The sequence below is a fragment of the Ambystoma mexicanum genome, chromosome 3q (genome assembly GCF_040938575.1).
Source record: "Ambystoma mexicanum isolate Mex_15411 chromosome 3q, UKY_AmexF1_1, whole genome shotgun sequence".
Taxonomy (NCBI): domain Eukaryota; kingdom Metazoa; phylum Chordata; class Amphibia; order Caudata; family Ambystomatidae; genus Ambystoma; species Ambystoma mexicanum.
In genome coordinates, this window is record NC_090926.1 from 800,952,082 (window position 1) to 800,969,985 (window position 17,904).

The following is a 17,904-nucleotide window of genomic DNA, read 5'->3' on the forward strand; positions in this document are numbered from 1 at the left end:
AAGATTAGAGAATAAAATCAAGCCTATCATAAAACTCAAGCATATATTCAGAAAGGTAATGTGAATGAATGTAAGTGCATACACGTTCATGCAAACTACATTTGACTTTTGTGATGCAGTGTAGGCCGGAGATGGCGCAAACTATGTTACGGGCTGTCTGAGGTGGGTGAGGGAAGGAGGTCATTAGGAAAGGTTGTGTGGAGGTTGTTGGGCTGGAACAGCAGCCGTGGAATGTACCACTTGCTAGGAAATGCCTGTGAAGAAACGATATGTGACTAGCAAGGAGCAATGAAGGGAAAGGACAAATAATTTGCAATAAGCTGGAAGATGGAGGCCTTCTAGGATAATGTCTTGATCAGTAATCGCACAGATAAACAGGAAGGTAGAGGTAAAAGAAGCCTGGAGATGTGGGAAAACATTAGCAAAAGAAAGAGGTGATGGCTGAAGGTTTAGAGTACATTTTAACCACTGGCATTGCTCTGGGCAACCCTCCAGACTGACACTCTTCACATGTTAAGCTAGAAAAAGAGCAATACCATATGCAAATCAGGCTTGGTCCCACTCCAAACAAAACATTAGGTGGAGAGATGTCAAAAAGGAGTAACACTGGAAGTGGTGCACAGTGCCAGCTAATATAAACCATGCATTTTCAAAAGGTGCATAGTCCTCCTGTGCATAGATAGGGGTTCTATGCTGAGCGAAAGGAGTGGCTTGGTATGAAGTGGAGTAGAGAAGAAGATAAAGATTAAAACATAAACCCACCAACTAACCTTCATCCCAAAATATGTAAAACACTGTCATCTTAACTTGTTCAAGGTAATAGTGAAAACGTGCAGGAGTGTTGCACACAGTGAGGACATGGACATGGTCATGGTCAAGGAGAGTGGTCAAGAGGTAGCAAGGGATGCAAAAGTGGGGAACAGATCACCAAATCTCAGGTAGTGGGGGGTGGACCCAGGTGCTAGGGAGAAGCCATTGCTTGAAGCAGAGGGTCTTGAGCTCCTCCCTGAACTGTAAAAGCCAGGGGGCAAGTCTGATGTTGACGAGCCAGAGGTTCCAGAGACATGGTGCTTTGAGAAAAAGGTGGAGTATCGACCACAATCCTTCCAATTTTGTTTTGCAGTTCTTGAATATCAGATATGACTTTTCAAACAACCCATATAAAATGTGCTACAGTTATCAATCTTTGAAGGGACTATCTTGGTTACTTGTGCTTTATGCCCAGCAGTGGTGATCTGCAGTGAGATCCAAGCAACAAAGGACCACTCTGGTCTTCCTCCCCTCCAACTTCCTTTGCCCAATACCACCACCAGAGAGTACCACTCCCTCCTCCCCCAATCTAACCCACTGCGCCCCAAATTCGCAAACCCAAAACTTCCCTTTCCCTACTGTCCACTCCAACAACCAACCATTAGGCCCACTGGGCAAGATGAGTTTGGATCACTGCCACAAATTGAGCCATTCAATGCATCCAACGGCCCCGCCTTGGGCCGGTTTGCTGATCCAATAGCCCCATAGTCCGGCTCCCCATCCCATCCTGCCTCCCCATGTGCTGAACAAGGAAAAATGAATAAGCACAAACCAGAGTCTGAACTCTGTTTCTCCCTGTGGATGGAAGTTAATGATGTGGAGTTCAGCGTTTTCCTGCAGCTGTTGATGTACTAATGGAGAGCAAGCTTCTCTCCAACTTCTGCAATGCGGAGGAAGCTCCACCCGCATTTTTGTGAGCCCTCACTACCAAGTAAAAAGTGAAAGTGCTCATAAAACACTATAATAAACCTTTGTCCACATTTAAGAGAACATACAGGGGAATACCGTAGCATATAAATGGAACTATTTCAGTTGGATGATATTAGGAAAACCTTGCAGAAGTCAGTCGCTCGATTTTCTTTCCTGGCTCGTTTGGAGGTCAGCTGGCCTTTTTATGCTTGCAACTTTTAAACATGAATACATAAAGTGGTAAAGTGGTATGGGGGAATCGGGGGGGCCAGGAGAAGCCACCAGCTATGCGAGCCTGGAAGGTGGCATATGGGGGATTTCCCATAGCTCACAGTCTCGCTTGGCCGCTACCCCTGTGCACTTGCAACCAGGGTGGACATCTCTGTATGTAATATATTTTACATGAGAGGTTGGGTAAGGTCCCTTCGAAGGAACCCTTAGCTGGGAAAGGTTTTGGGAGGCAGAGAATATCAATATCTGGAAAGGTCTAAATAGAATACTGCGCACACCGAGCGGACTGCCTTCCACAGGCTTAATCCACAAGTCCCCTTGCAGAGTATTATACCTCACATGGCATAGTTTGGGCGTGAAAGGTATAGAGTGATTGCGGACCACACCCCAGGGAAAAGCAGGCATTGGTGAAGCTGGGTAAACCAACCAGGCATAAGTACACAAGGGGAACTAGACCTCAGTGTGTGAGTATAATTGTCAGAGGCATGGTTAGCAGAACACAGAACAGCTTGGTGCCATGATATTCGAGGTGGCGACTGGCATATTGGTGCCCTTGACAGGATTGCTAGCAAACACGAACCACTGAAAATTGCAGAACACCTAGTTGCACCTGGGAAAAGGGGGAACACACATGAGGAGGTGGTGGTACCAGGACCAAAAGCTGATACAGAAATTGACCCACACATCTGAGCTTTTATTGCAACAACCTTCAGAGTTAAATGATACAGTAACCACCCTACAGCATGGAGCTGAGGATGGCATTCCAGAAAGTTGGTGGTGTGGCAGTAAGCTGAGCGAGAGAAGCAGGCGATAGCAGGAATTAGTTAAGCTAAATAGCCCTACGTTCTGAGAGATTAGACTTATAGGAGAGAGTAAATCAAGGAGTCTGCTGGGGGCTTTGACCCAGAAGCTGGAAGAAGTCTGAGAATACTAAAAAGGAGCAGGCAGAGTAATCACTGCGGGTTAGAGCCCAGATGCTTGTGGTAGCTTCAAGCCCACCATAGCTGAGAGAAGGATAACCTGACCCTGCTGTGAATGGAGCCTGGCAGGTGTGTGCAACCCTGTTAACAAGTCTATACTCAAGCCCTGGAGGGGCGACCCTTGGTTGAGAGGGGGGTTCTAAATACTTAAGCCTGACAAGTACCCAGGTTGGTGGAAGAAAATCCTACTCCAGAAAACCTGTAGGGGTAAAGGCATGGAACATTCCAGGGTCTTGTTCTGGGTGGTTGGGGGTGAGGGGAGGATTGCGTCATACGACCACAGATTCCCAGAGGTTGATACAGACAATGGACATCTGCCAAGCCCAACTAAAGAAGCATTCTTTGGTGTCCTTTGATTAAGAGTGTACTTGGCAGCCCACACCTGCCCTATAGTAACACAGATGCTCATCCGTTTTTGTGAGTTCAGCGGACTGAGAATTAATTGGGGGAAGTCTGTGCTCTTTACATTGAAGGGTGGAGAACTGGCTAACCCCCGGGACTGCCCATATTGAATGGAGCAGAGCGGATTCCGAGAACTACGAATCTGGATATCTGGGGATCTCACAAAGTACGTGGTACATAACTTCCAACGGATCATCGACCGCTTTGTTAGCAACTGCTATCATTGGAAACTTCTCCCCCTGACACTCCTGGGTAGAGCGGCACTTTTCAAAATGATGACCCTCCCACGATTTTTATACGTCCTACAGAATGCCCCACTCAAGATCCCAGACTCCGAATTCGACCGGGTGGAGACCCTCCTCAGGAAACTGGAGGTGGAGGCCAGCCACGTATAGCATTTACCACGCTCCAAAGATGGATCTGGGAGGGTGGGATAGGGGTCCCCCGCCTCCAAACCTACTATTGAGCTTCACAACTTGCAGTGGTCAACGACCTGCTTCACGTGGACCGGGAACTACACCACATTAGGGCAGAAATTGCTGCCATACACGACTCGGGCCCACTTCACTTGTTATACTGAACCCCCCACGAGACCACCCACGCTTTCAACCGTGGCGCACATTGTTAGTGTTTGGAAAAAAGCATATGCATTCGTAGGATGGAAAAACAAAATAACGGCTGTGCAACCCCTATGGAAAAACAGCAACTTGATGGAAATTGGGAAACTCGAGCCATGGCCTCGATGGGTGGGGGCTGGGATTTCGAGAGTCCAAGACATCCTAGAAGAGGGGAAGCTAACCTTGTTTGAATGTATACAACAAAAATTCCAACTCCCGGGTACGGAACAGTACCACTACATGCAATTGGCCCACGCCCTGAAAACCCATATACCTGCAGAGGCTAATATCCCGGACTACACACCGATAGAACGCAACATGCTACCAGCATACATCCCCATTTCCCCATTAGAAGCACTTCCATCCTATACAATGCCATCTCATTCTTCGCCACTCCGGAATTGACGAACTTGAGGGCTAAATGGGTGGCGGATGTGGGAGAGATAGATCTAGAAGACTGGATTCAGGCGCCGATCCACCCACGGGAGGTCACCATCTCCTCCAGACTCTGGCTGGTGCAGCTTAAAATCTTGCATAGAGTGAACAACCCTAGAACAACCCTATACGGTTGGGGGGAACTGCCTCTGGTGTGGGGGGGAGGAAGGGACTTTCTTTCATATCTTATGGACATGCCCCCGGATCCAAACCTTCTGGAACACATGCTGCAACAAACTCAATAGGATCCTCGCCCGCACCATACCACTGGACCCAAAGGTCCTACTCCTGGGCATACCGGAGGAGAGTGATCTTAATAAATGGGAAAAGCTGCTCTTGACCACTGCAGCAGGACACATGAAGAGCAATATTGCACAAAAATGGGGAGCCCCAGAATCCCCGACGCTGGGAAAATGGGTAATGGACATGGACATATATGCTATGATAGAGCGTACAATATATAACGCAAGAGGCTGCCCTACCAAGGCTTCCAAAATATGGGCGAGGTGGGAAGAAGAGGGGCCCTAGAAACCACGGACATGGGTGATAAGACTTTGAATAAATACGTGCACTGTTATGGGAAATGCTTTTGACGATTAGTGATACAAATACTGAGATCAGCCTATGATTGGATATGCTAGTCCCTTTCTCCTTTTGTTGTTTTTAGTTTTGTTGTGATTGTTGTAAAAAACAATAAAAAAAGCTTTATCAAAAAAAGAGTGTACTTGGCAACGCTTTCTCTGGTTCAACCATCCTGGAACCTTTTTGATTAGAATAGGAAACTGCACGTTAGATGTAACCTTGTTTGATTTACTCCTCCAACCTGACAGTGAAAAATCCTATTTTATATCTTCTCTATATAGGCAATCAACCCGTCTCACAAAAGAGAGTAAAAGGGTTGAACTAATTAAATGTTTGTTCTTTGATCTCTGGTATCCACCTCTTGACAAGATAATGACTGAATTGGGCATGTGCTGCATATCCAAGAAATTTAGAAGCACAAGGAAGACGATAAATTGGAATGACAATTCATAGAAATATATGGAAATATGTGGTTTAGGCTTTTTTTTGTGATATGGAGGCTATTAGGGTACTTAAGAGGATGGATGAGTGCCATTGGAGAGAGAGTAGTTGAATACCGGGAGTGAAGTGGGCAGGGGAGAGGGTATAAAGGGTCAGACATCAGGTTGGCACATTTTAGCAGTTGAAAGAGCTCAGTGTTAGCAAGGAGATAGTGGAGATTAGAAAGAGGAGGAGACCAAAGGTGAGGATGGAGACTGTGGTAAGAAAGAAAAGGAGGGCAGATGTTTCTCATTTTGAGGAGTAGAGAACAATGAAAAACTTCATGTAGTCGAAAGCAGGATTATATTTTTCAGGTTCAAGGAGATGATTAAGAAGAGTAAACGGATTATAAATTTGAGTTGAGATAAGTGTTAAGTAGTATACTTGTTTGGAATGTAAGCAGGATGGCAGGGTGCAAGCAAATGAGAAGATGATAATCGGCGATAGAGAGTGTGGGCAGTGATTGGGTTGTTAGCGGGGGAATTAGAGAAAATAACGCGTGGGAGTTATCCTAAAAAATGAGAACGGTGACTGTTTAGTTGAATCAGTTTAACGGCATCAGCCATAAGTCTCACAATCATATTTTCCATTCAGCTGCCCAATCTGTTATTTTCCACCCCTCCTGTAGCCTTTCTGTTAAATATTCTCTTGTTTTCTGATGCATCATACTGGCTGTCTTTTTATTGACTTTTAGGTTTGAATCCTAGTGTAGAGCCATCAGGACAATTGTGGAATTCGACAGACCCTTGGGCCCCAGCTGCACCTATTCCACGAGAGGACATTGGCCAGACAATATCATTCAGCGGCCAGACATCATCAGACCCCTGGGACCATCTCTCCTTTCCGGGTTCCGATGCCTTGCAGGTGAAGGCACCATCTGCTCCCCATCCGCCATATGCAGAACCATGTGTGGACAGTGGGGGCAAGCAGCATGTACCTGGTGAGCAGATTTTGAAACGTTCTTGAACACAGCGACAACTAGTGTTAAATGAGTACTAGGCAAAACCTAGTCAGACCTGTAACAATGGCTAAGGACCATTGAATAAAACACATGTTGGCATAGAAAGATCCAGAGAGCAAGCCACAGCTAGACTGCATTGTTAGAACCAGCTCTCAACATTAATTTTACAGATGTGCGGGTGCATATCTGACGACTAGAAATGTTTCAAACAGCATTGATTTTGCTAGAAATATTCACTAGGACTAATGGAGTAATTGTTCCAAATGATAACCGAGGTCAAGAAAGAATTGTCTACTATTTTATTCGTATGTTCATGACACACTCCCTCCTTCGCAAAGTGTGATGCCATCTTTGATGTCCTGGGTGTTAGTCTTAGCAGTGCATGGTGGTGGCGCAAGGTATGGTTGGTTAGCTTACCATAACTGGCGAATTTCTGGTGGTTTTCGGTTTTACTTATAACCATAGCGTTCCTTTAACAAAGTTTTTTTGATTAATTTCATAGGTTTTCAACAGTGAGACCTAATGTGCTACAACTTCCTAATATCATACTTACCCCATTATAACCACATGTTTAGCCAATCTAGAAAGTTGAAAGTAAAAACTGTGCCATTCGCCACCTCCTAACATTTGTAACACTTCGATGGACTTTCTGCAACTTTTTAGCACCATATTTTTTTCCGTACGTCCAACGTCATCGTAGACTTCCCGAACAGCGTCATGTGACCATGCGTGCGCAGCGTGATGACATGTTCGTGAACGGGTCTGTGCTTCGTGAACGGGTTTGTGCTTCGCGAACAGTTCAAAACTGCATTTTCAGCTGATCTAGGAAGTTTCAAGTTGAAAATGTACCCTTGCACAGCTACTCCGTCCTATTCTTACTGATTTTCCATCTGCAATCCAGGAGAGCAAATGCTTTGAACAATATTAGCACCGCTGCTATTTAACTTCAAAAATGGCATCATCCATGGCCATCGTCCTCCACAAGAGCCACCAGCACCACCACCTGGAAGGCCTCCACAATGGAAAAAAGCGCAATGATGCAGAAAACAATCAAGACGACCAGGAAGATGAGATGGAGAAAATGCCTAACTCTAGCACCCAGAAAGAATCATGGGTGTGGCGGTTTACCATTGTTGGGGGGGTACCAAAGGCTAAGGTTACAGAGGTTAAATTCACTGAGTGCAACAGTGTACTCAGTCGCAGACAACCTGGGCAGTACTCCTACGGGACCACCTCCATGCGACGCAACACCAAATCCAACCACCGGGATGCTCTGAGAAAGGCTGTTCCTCTTTCCTCTACCTCATCTTCCTCAACCAATACTGCTAACACACAGGCTACTCCTTTGGGGCAGATGATCCCACCATCTACCTTGCAAGCCATAAAAGAGGCTGTTGATCCATATAGGTGCAAGACAACAGTGCTCTATACATTCTGCAACAGACGACTCTGCAGGGGGGAGCAGTGTCGAAGTGCTTTCGAGCCTGCAATTAAGGAGTATGAGAAACACTGCCCCTTACCTTAGTATTTAACATCTTTCCCTGTCCACCTGACCGTCTGTATCTTTCACTGGTGCCCCTTCCCTCACTTCTCTCCCCCACCTTACTTCCTGGCCTCTCTTGCCAAAGAAAAAGAAATACATTAATCAAAAAACACCAAACAAAAGGTTCCTTTAGGAACCACATTTCACAATTAAAAAAATAGAGCTTAAACAAATAATCTTATAGACTCCATCTACTTTACATTTCTCAGTAAAGTAGTTGGACTCAATAAGATTCTCCAGCATTTCTATTAGCATTTTGTATTATGCTAATGGTAATAATGTACAATTGTATACTAGAGAAAACAACTATTGTCTGTGCCAAATACTTTTCTCTAACATACAATAAGGACCATAATCAATGAAACTTTATAACTATCCGTGGTCTCCTCCATTCCCTTTCCAAGCCATGCATATTTAAAGACCCGGATGGCACGTGCACAAAATAGCACAGGACAGCCCTTCTATCCTTTTTACTTTAATATATGTAACACTCCCTCATTGCTTGCTCTTGAACAATCACACATCCATCCACCAATCATTTCCAAAAATCTAAACATATATCCCTATCAACATATTAAACTTCCACGCACCAACTACCACCTAACAATGTTCTACAAATCTTTTGCATCTGCATTTCCTTTACAAATAAATTGTACACAGTGTTCCTGTGAGTGTACATATGCATTGTGCAGTGAGAGAAGTGCATAAATAGAATGGATGGTACAGATGGGCAAGTGCTCATGGGAGTCCTGGAAGGAAGTGCCAAGGGATGACAAGGTGGGAGGCCACTTGCTAACTACTGGGGTCGAGGAGTCCCAAGGGTGGGGTGCTTCTTAACTGTAACGTCCCTTTAACAAAGTTTGTTCTGTCAATTTCATAGGTTTTTATGAGTGAAAATGTTTCATGATGTTACGTCACTGTATATAAGTTATTAATAATTCCTCTTTTAACATATAATGAAAGAACTATAAACCTCCTAACAAATATATTTTTTACATTGCATACATGTGTGTTATCACCAGCACATGATGGGGTGCAAACTATTGGTGAATTGCCTATGGCATGAGGCTCGACCATGACCCCAGCCCCACCAAACCACCCCTATTATTCACTGCACCTAACCTGCATCCTAGCTCAGTGTCCACTATACCCTAATAATGTGACCAATGGCCACTGCTAATGGCTTGCAGCCATGGCCAGTCTCCAAAATCCATGGGGCATCGCTTTGGCCATGCTGCATTCCCCAATAAGCAAATCAGAGCACACATTTGCGTTTTCCCAGAGCCAGGCCCACTACTCGGACACCAACATTATATCACTAGTTTTTCTCCTTACATTCTGACACTTTGGAAAAATAAAATACTATACAGATTTACAAATTCATGCTTTCAAAATCTTCCCGTTGCTCCTCATGCATATTTGCTGCAATCCTGTCCAGCACTTCAGCGTGTAGCCACAAGCAGAATTTATTTCCCCATTCAACCATATCCCGATTTCGAAAAACGTTACCACATAGCCGGGTCCCTGGTGGCCATGCCCACTTAAACCCCATAGTCAGTCCCTCGTGGTCATGGCCACTAGCCAGATTATCCGGGTCATGGCCTTCAGCCATGGCTCGGACAATCTGGCAACTGGCCATGGCCACAGGCTATAGCTCAGTCAGCAAAGGTATATGGCTATGTTGTGTACCTACGTTATAACACCTTTCAAAAAATAAAACCTAGACAGATTTGTGAAACCATGCTTTCAAGTCCTTGCCAATGCTCCTTGCACAGGTTTACTGCAAATCCGTCCATGTTTTAGTTTTCAAAAAAGTGTACAAAAAATTGTCATAGCTTACTATATCTTGACAAAATCAGTTTCAGACTTTGCATGAATATTCAAGGTTGGGTCTATAATCTTTCTGCTAACCTTTCTACAAATTCATCAAATGACAACAAAGTTATAAGCCATCTAAAATTGTTGCATCCCCCCTCCAATTTTGCATCTCTTAAACTTTGCAAAACCATTGAAATCTGTGTCTAAAACCTTTTGCAAACTTTTATGTAGATTTTTCAAACACCACCAAATGTATAAGTCTGTCAAATAATTTCAGATCTCCCCTCTAATGTTGCCCACTCGTGGGGAAATAGCGCCAAACGTTGCAGAACCATTGTCGGGTCTAAAATGATATTGCAAATTTTCATGCAATTTCGACTCTATTATGCATGGATGGAAGCCCCAGAACATCTGGGATATCCACGAATATCACAAAAAACCCTGAACACCTGAAACTTTCACACACTTCGTAGAAGAAAAAAACACCATATTTTTGGCTCTGTGGACATATTCCATCTCCCAGAACCCTCACCTCCCCAGACATAGTTTAATTAGTTTGACAAGTACAATGTCAACGACTACGGGTCGTGTTCGCAAATCCAACATGGCGTCCGTTTCAAATGTTTTGACGCATCTCAAGTTTTTCCACGATGGGTTGAGCAACTTAACCATCAATACAGGGCTGCTACCACAGACAATGTGTTACATATATTTCTGAGGCTTGTGGATCTGCTTAGGTCACATGCTTTGCATAGTCCGACATCTAGTGGTAGTCGCAGAGTATTACCAGATTGGTTTTCGAAACTCAAATGGCCATCGACAGGGCGTGTTAGTAATACTATCCCTAGTGTAATGTGTACTGTACCCATGGTTTTTCACGCGCTGAGGTCCCTCAGATTGTTTATTTCCGCCATCATGGTCGGTCGCAAGTTGCAGAGTTCCTTCCAGACTGATGCCGTTGACTAGTTAAAAGTTTATTCATAGACTTCTCTTTCCTTATGGTCCGCTTTTGCAGCAGCATCATCCAACTGCTCAATGGCCTTCGACAGACACTCCTTTGTCAACGACTTGACTGAATCGACGACCAGACACAGCCTTCACAGGCCTCTTTGGGCTTTGGCCCTTACAGTAGGGAGAGAAAGGGATATCCAGTCTTTCATACTGACTTATTTTAGAGTACATATTCTGCCACCCCTTTTCCCTTTTCCTCACCTAACTGCCCTTTCCATTTATAATGGACAAAACACCTTTAAAATTTTGCCGAACTGCCATAGAAAATTCCTGTGGAAAGACACTCAGTGTGTGCAATTACTGTCTCCCTAGGGATCACTGCAAAAAGCTTTGTAAATTCTGCATACCTTTCCGCCCATAAACTCTCAAAGATCATTGCACAAATGCACAAAATGCTGGGCCGTCCATGCAATGCAGGCTGAAGCCTCCATCGATGTGACGGAGGACTCCAGCAAAGGCAGTATCTGTGTACTTAGTTCGTCTGAACCCCATGTGCGGGCCCCCAACTCCAATAAGCAGTCTGGCGGCACTGTGATGGAGACGACACCAGGAAGCTATAGCGCACACAGTCCAATGTCATTAAGCACATATCGCACGGCCGACATTCTACAGAATCACAGAGCGTCAGGACCCTTGCAATTTCTGCAGAAAAAGCCTCTAGATCTTCCCTGTCCTCTGAGTCATCACTTATGCTTTCGCCTCACGACAGGGTGCAAACAGGCATCCAAAGTCGGTTCGGACACTGTGCACCAAAAGGCCCTCCTTTCGCACCTCGAAAACCAGGTGGCGAAAGGTGCATCAGCGTCCCCTAAACATATGCTGAAAATGCAAGAACGGATTAAAAAAAAATACATCCCTGCTACCCTGTTAAAAATAAAGTCCCGAAAAAGTCGAAATCCTCGACACCTTTGTCCTCCAAAAGCATTCAGGTTATGGATTCTTCCTCCCCTGTAGACAAACTCTCAGGGGCTATGCATCACAAGAACCAGGCACCCTCCCAAGCCGCCCCTACCATGTCATGCTCTGTTGACTTCATAGACAAGCATCCAGAAGAACTAACATCCCTTTGAGATGGCTCACAGCCAGGGGCTTCAAAACATCAACCCCCTGCCAAAATAACTCGTCTGGACCCACAGCCTAGCACTTCTGGCCTCCACCTACTAACACCCCCTCTCAGGACATGTATGGTGTTAATCTTTCCGGGTCACAAGACCTCGGCTTTCAAGGGGACCTATACAGTCGGGACCAATACTATGACGATGAAAACATCTACGTCATCCAGTCCCCTGACCTGCCTGTAGCTGCTTCTCCCGTAGACAACCAACTACAATACAATGAACTACTGCTGAAGGCTGCCCAACACTTTAGTATTGACACACAAGAGGCACAAGTAGACAAGGACTTTGTGGGAGACACTCTGGGAGACAGAAAGTCCGCCACTCAGTCTATCCCACTGTTACAGTCTGTACAAAGACTTATACAGCCCTCCATACTTGCGCCTAACCTCACAAGAGTGGTTAACCCCAGAATTGAGAAATTATTCAGGCCAGCGCCCACAGACCCCCTGTATATTAGGGGTCAGCTAAAACCTGATTCACTAGTCGTCACCACTACCAGAACGAGGGCTGGCACTCCTCTGGCATTGGCTGAAGCCCTGCCAGACAAAGAAAGCAAGAAAATCAACACTTTCGGAAGCAAAGTTGCCTCCTTAGCAGCGTATCAAGCCAGAATCGCAAACACTACACTCCTGGCTAGCTATGGCTGCCACAAGTGGGATGATTTGGAATACCAGGTTGAAGCGGTTCCAGAACCCGTGAAATCGCAATTGTTGAGCACTATCGCAGAGGGCAAGCAGGCATCAAACTGCATCCTCAAAAATATTCTCTATGCAGCAGACAATGCAGGCCGCATCATCGCAGAAGGCACACCGTCAAGCACCACGCCTGGCTCGGACAGTCTGGTTTTAAGCTAGAGACTCATGCCACCCTCCTTAACATGCCGGTAGAACCTAATGTACTTTTCGGTAAGGCTGTCGAAGACACCCCCAAAAGCGAAAAGGAGGAGTATGACACTCTTAAATCCCTTGGCCAGTTAACAAACAAGCCCTAAGTACAACAGGTCTCCTCAAACTCCGGTAGATTTCGTGGGGGTCAGGGTTCACAATGCTTCCAGATATACTCAGGTCAGGCAGTCTTCAACTTCGGGCCCATTGCAAGGACAATCTTCCTCTTCTGGCTTTCAAAGAGGAAATAAAAGATATAGAGGAAGAGGCAGAACCTCACCTTCGAGAGGCTCCACCCCTCCCAAACAATGACGCGCTGCTGCATGTCCCCTTCCATGCCACTCTAGTAGGAGGTTGAATTTCACACTTCACCCACGCATGGGAGGGGATAACTTCAGACAAGCGGGTGTTGTCCACCGTGGCAGGCAGGTATTGCATCGAACTGTTACAAAAGTCACCCAACTGCCCTCCAAGACACAGAAAGATAATGCCAGAAGAGCAGCGCATACTGTTAGAAGAAGTAAAGACACTACTAGAAAAGGACGCCATAGAGATCGTCCCAGCATATCATGTAAACAAGGGTATTTATTCAACGTACTTCCTTGTGCCAAAGACCTTTCTATGCGCCCAATACTAAATTTGCGCCCTGCAAACAAATATGACAGGACCCAAATATTTTGCAATACCACGCTTCAAGAGGTAATCCCCCCCTGAAAACGGGGGACTACATGGCAACATTGGATATGAAAGATGCATACTTTCATATTTCAATGCTCCCTGCGCACAAGTAATATCTGCGGTTCAAGATAGCGTGAGTTCACTACCAGTTTAAGGTACCTTTTGGCATCGCCTCAGCACCAACATTATTCACAAAGGTGCTCACGATAGTGGCAGCACACCTGCTCAGAGAGTCAATCCCTGTATATCCTTATCTGGATGGCTGGCTAATCACAGAGGAATCTCCTCAAATTTGCAAACAGAAGACAATAGACCTTTTTTTCAATTTGGGCTTCTCCATCAACGAAAAGAGATCAAGTCTAGTCCCCAGCAAAATAAAACCATTTCTGGGAGCAATTCTAAAGACAAAAGAGGAGCTGGCTTTCCCATCAAACAAGAGAGTACACAACATGCTGTTGCAAGTACCTCACTACAAGGCCGGTCGCCAGATAACTACGCAAAGCAATGCGCTTGCTCGGGATGATGGCCTCATGCATTCGCTTTTCTCCCAACAACACTCCTGAGCAGGATAGTGCACAAAATGCACCAGGAACAAGTGACTCTAATCCTGGTCGCTCTTAAGTGGGTGAGAAAACCTTGGTTTCCAAATCTGCTGAAACTGGCGATGTGCGACCCAATCAAGCTCCTGTGCCCATACAACATGCTAGCAAAACATAAGGGAGCATCCCTCCACCCTTCGGCCTCAGTCTATGAACTTGGCAGCCTGGCTCCTGAAGTCAAAGAATTCGGCCACTTACATTTTCCACAAAGGTGTATGGCTATCCTAAAGGAGGCATGGAAACCCAACACCAGACACTGCTATTTTAACAAGTGGAAGAGATTTGTGGTATGGTGCAAACCTTAAACCTAATTGAATGTTCACCAGCTAACATTCTACATTACATGCTTTACCTACTAGACTCAGGCCTAGTATTCAGCTCCATCAAAGTACACTTGGCGGCTCTGTCAGTTTACACCACTTTACAAAACAAATTGTCCTGGTGGAAAGTTCTTGTCACTAAAGCATTCATGGAAACGATAGAGACTATACCCTCCGATCTCTAACCCTCCACCGGGTTGGGATCTTCATGTCGTGCTCTCCCAACCTTTTGAGCCTGTGCACAAAGCCAGACTAAAACATTTGACTTGCAAAACTGCATTCCTAGTAGCCATCACCTATATAAAATGAGTCGGTGAGCTACAAGCTTTGCCTGTACAAGCCCCTCTCTTCATAATCCACAGAGACAAAGTTGTCCTCAGAACACATCCTAGGTTTTCACCTAAGTTCATTTCAAAGTTCTGTGTTAATCAATCCATAGAACGTATCTTTCAAAATCTGTCCAACTCAGCTGAGAGAAGCCTCCATACAGTTGATGTACTGTACTATGTGAACAAAACTAAACCCCTAAGGAAAACAGACCAGCTCTTTGTTTCCAAAGCACCTGGGAAAGAGAGCGATCACATAGTAAAAAACGCCATCTCCAAATGGAAAGTCCAGTGCATACAGCTCTGCTATTCCCTATCCAAAAAAATTGTACCTTTCACTACCAGGGCTCACTCTACCGGGGGTACCTGAGCTACCCTAGCCTTCATTGCAAACAACCCTCTAGACGCTGTTTGCAAAGCTGATACTTAGAGTTCCATTCATACTTTCACACAGCAGTATTGCATTAACACTCAATCTAAAACAGATTATAGGGCGCATTGATGTTTTCTCGTTTATCACATGTCTTCTTTATCGCATCTGTAATTACGTTACACTTGATGCCACCTCATGTCAGAAACAAACAACCTGAGGGACTTTGACGCATGAAGGACCATGGGTACAGCACACGTCACACTAGGGATAGTATTACTAACACGCCCTGTCGACATCAGTTTGCGAGTTTTCGAAACCAAGTCTTGTTATACTCTGCGACTACCATTAGATGTCAGACTATGCAGAGCATGTGAATCTAAGCAGATACAAGCATCAGTAATATGATTACGGTGAGTAATGTGTCATATGTATATATACATATATATGTGCAAGCAAAAAGAGGGGTAGTAGGGGCGCAATTCTGGGTCCCAGCTGCAATCTGCTCATTAGCCCAAAGATCTTCTCCTAGCATGCTTTCATGCCTCAACAATCATCAGGTAGGATGATTGGTTTCAGGTGTTTGAATCCCTCTGGGGAGTACCAGTCTGCAGCAGCAAGGATTTCTGGTATCTGTTGTGTAGAGCCAGCCAGGATCCAACTCTCCTCAATTTTCAATGTTAGCCCTCAATAGCAAGGGGGGGTTACCAACAGTGTGGCACTCCAAAGTCAGGCATGTGTAGCCCGGGAGCAGCCCCTCTAGAGCCCCAGTCTCCAGTTACATGTGAAAGCAAAAAGAGGGGTGGTAAGGGCGCAACTCTAGGTCCCAGATACAATCTGCTTAACAAATCCAAAGATTTTCTCCTCCTAGCGTGCTTTCATGCCTCAGCAATCATAAGGGAGTCTGATTGATTTAAGGTGTTCAGGGTTGAATCCCTCTGGGAAGTACCAGTCTGTAGCAGCAAGGAGGTCTGGTATCTGTAGTGTAGAGCCAGCCAGGAAATATATATTTTTATATATTTCCATAGGAAAAGGCAATACAGATTGCCCATTAAGGGTGCAAGGGGGGGATGTATGGGGGGATAGTTTGCTAGATCCAAGGGAGAGGAATGGAGTGCCAGTAGTAATTGGGGGAAGGGGCGGCAGAAGGTTTTTGAAGGGGGGAGCTAGGAGAGTGGCATTACAAGCGGTAACATATGCTGTGCTGCCCCAGGCAGAGGCTCTGGTTTTCTCACTAAAAAGCAGAAAAGTTGTATAACATTGCCCTGTCCGGTTGACTGCAGTTGTTGTTTAAATTGCTGAGCTAAGGGAAAGTGGGGTGGGGCACATATGCTTCTAGGGTTAGGAAGTGTAGAGTGGGTAAAGGTAAGGGTGGTTAGCAGGGGGCATCAGGCGAGAGGAGAAAGGAAGGTGAAGGCTCGGGAAATGACACCAATCAAAGCGATCCCCATGGGGAAAAGGAGGGTGGTATATGACGCAAAGGAGGGGGGGTGGGGAGACGGTAACGAAATATGTCATGGAACGTGAATTTTGGAGATTGTAGTTTAGAAGTAGGAGGCAAAACCATCGGAGAGAGAAAGGATGAAGTAGGGTGGTTCTTAATGGTGGGAAAGCATGGCCTGAAGAGTCATGGATAGATTGTGAGGGTGTGAGCAGACAGAGGAAACAAAATTAGTGTAATGTAATTTGTCTGTGTCAAGAGCTGTGGTCCGGGTCAGAGTTCTTGGAGGCAGTGATATGAGTGGGGTATCAGTCCTTGCACCAACATCCTAAATAGCAATACATTTTGTCTTCAGCTGCTAGATGGGCAGACAGATTCAAGGTTGAGGACGTAGGAAGAAGTGGGTTCAGGGGGTAAAGGAGTTGAAAGGGTATTGATCGCTGAAGTAGGTAGATGGTTCATGGTTGAATTTGGTAAAGGCAAGTTCAATGGAGTGAGCAAGTGAAGAGAGCTATTGAGGGAGAGCAAGAGATTGAGAGTTTGAGGGATTGTGATCGATTGTGTGAGCTTGGGAGAGTTTGAGATTTTGAAAGATTAAGAGATTGGGATTGTGAGGGGTTGAGTGCGACTGAGGTAGATTGAGGGAGGTAAAGGGTGATTGAGATTCAGAGCTATTGAGATTGAAATTGTGAAATTTAGATTGAAATTAAGAAATTGAGATTTTGAGATTGTGAAATATTCAGGGATCATGATTGTGAAAAATAGAGAGATTGAGGTTATGGGAGAATTGACTTCACCAAGGCAGTGGAGCATGGAGTCGGGCTTGAATTTATGTGTGGTGATGGGCAAATGAGGGGATTGAAAAGTGGTTGAGAAATATATATGGTGAAATGAGTGGTTGGGGAGGCTGAGGAGACTGGGTGGAAGATAGGAATTTGAGATTGAGGGAGTTGCCTTGGTTGAGGGTTGGAAGATTAGGTAGGTTGACTAGTGAACTGTCGGAGTGTGTTCAAGTTGTAGTGGTTAGGTCTTAGTCATATTGGCAAGGTTAGGGTCACCTTTTCTGATGGCTGGGACATCAGCTGGGAGCATTTTGTGTAAGAGGTCAAGATCGGAAAAAGAGGTTGAGGGTGCCCAGTAAACTAGAGGAGGAGGGGGATAGTAAGATGGGTCTGAGGAGTTGGGCCGCGAAATGATCAAAAGAGGATGAAATGAGGTCAGAGATGAGCAGAGGTGCCAATGGTGTTTCTGTGCTGATCATGTGACCAACAGCCCTGCTGCCTTTGGAGCGACAAGGAAAATGAGACACAAAAATTGCTGTGACCGGCTGTCAGCGTGACAGTGTCACGGGTGGCAATACAAGTTTTGGTGAAATTATTGCAAAAAAAC

General features: G+C 45.3%; 1 protein-coding gene across 4 annotated transcripts in view; it reads left to right on the top strand.

Moving 5' to 3' along the window:
• EPN3 (epsin 3) overlaps window positions 1–17,904 on the top strand; it is a 472,738-nt gene that overhangs the window by 410,961 nt on the left and 43,873 nt on the right. For all 4 annotated transcript variants that reach the window (XM_069654889.1, XM_069654890.1, XM_069654892.1 and 1 more), the window contains one exon: window positions 6,141–6,386. In XM_069654889.1, coding sequence (XP_069510990.1) covers window positions 6,141–6,386 — 246 coding nt within the window. The remainder of the gene's footprint in view (window positions 1–6,140; window positions 6,387–17,904) is intronic.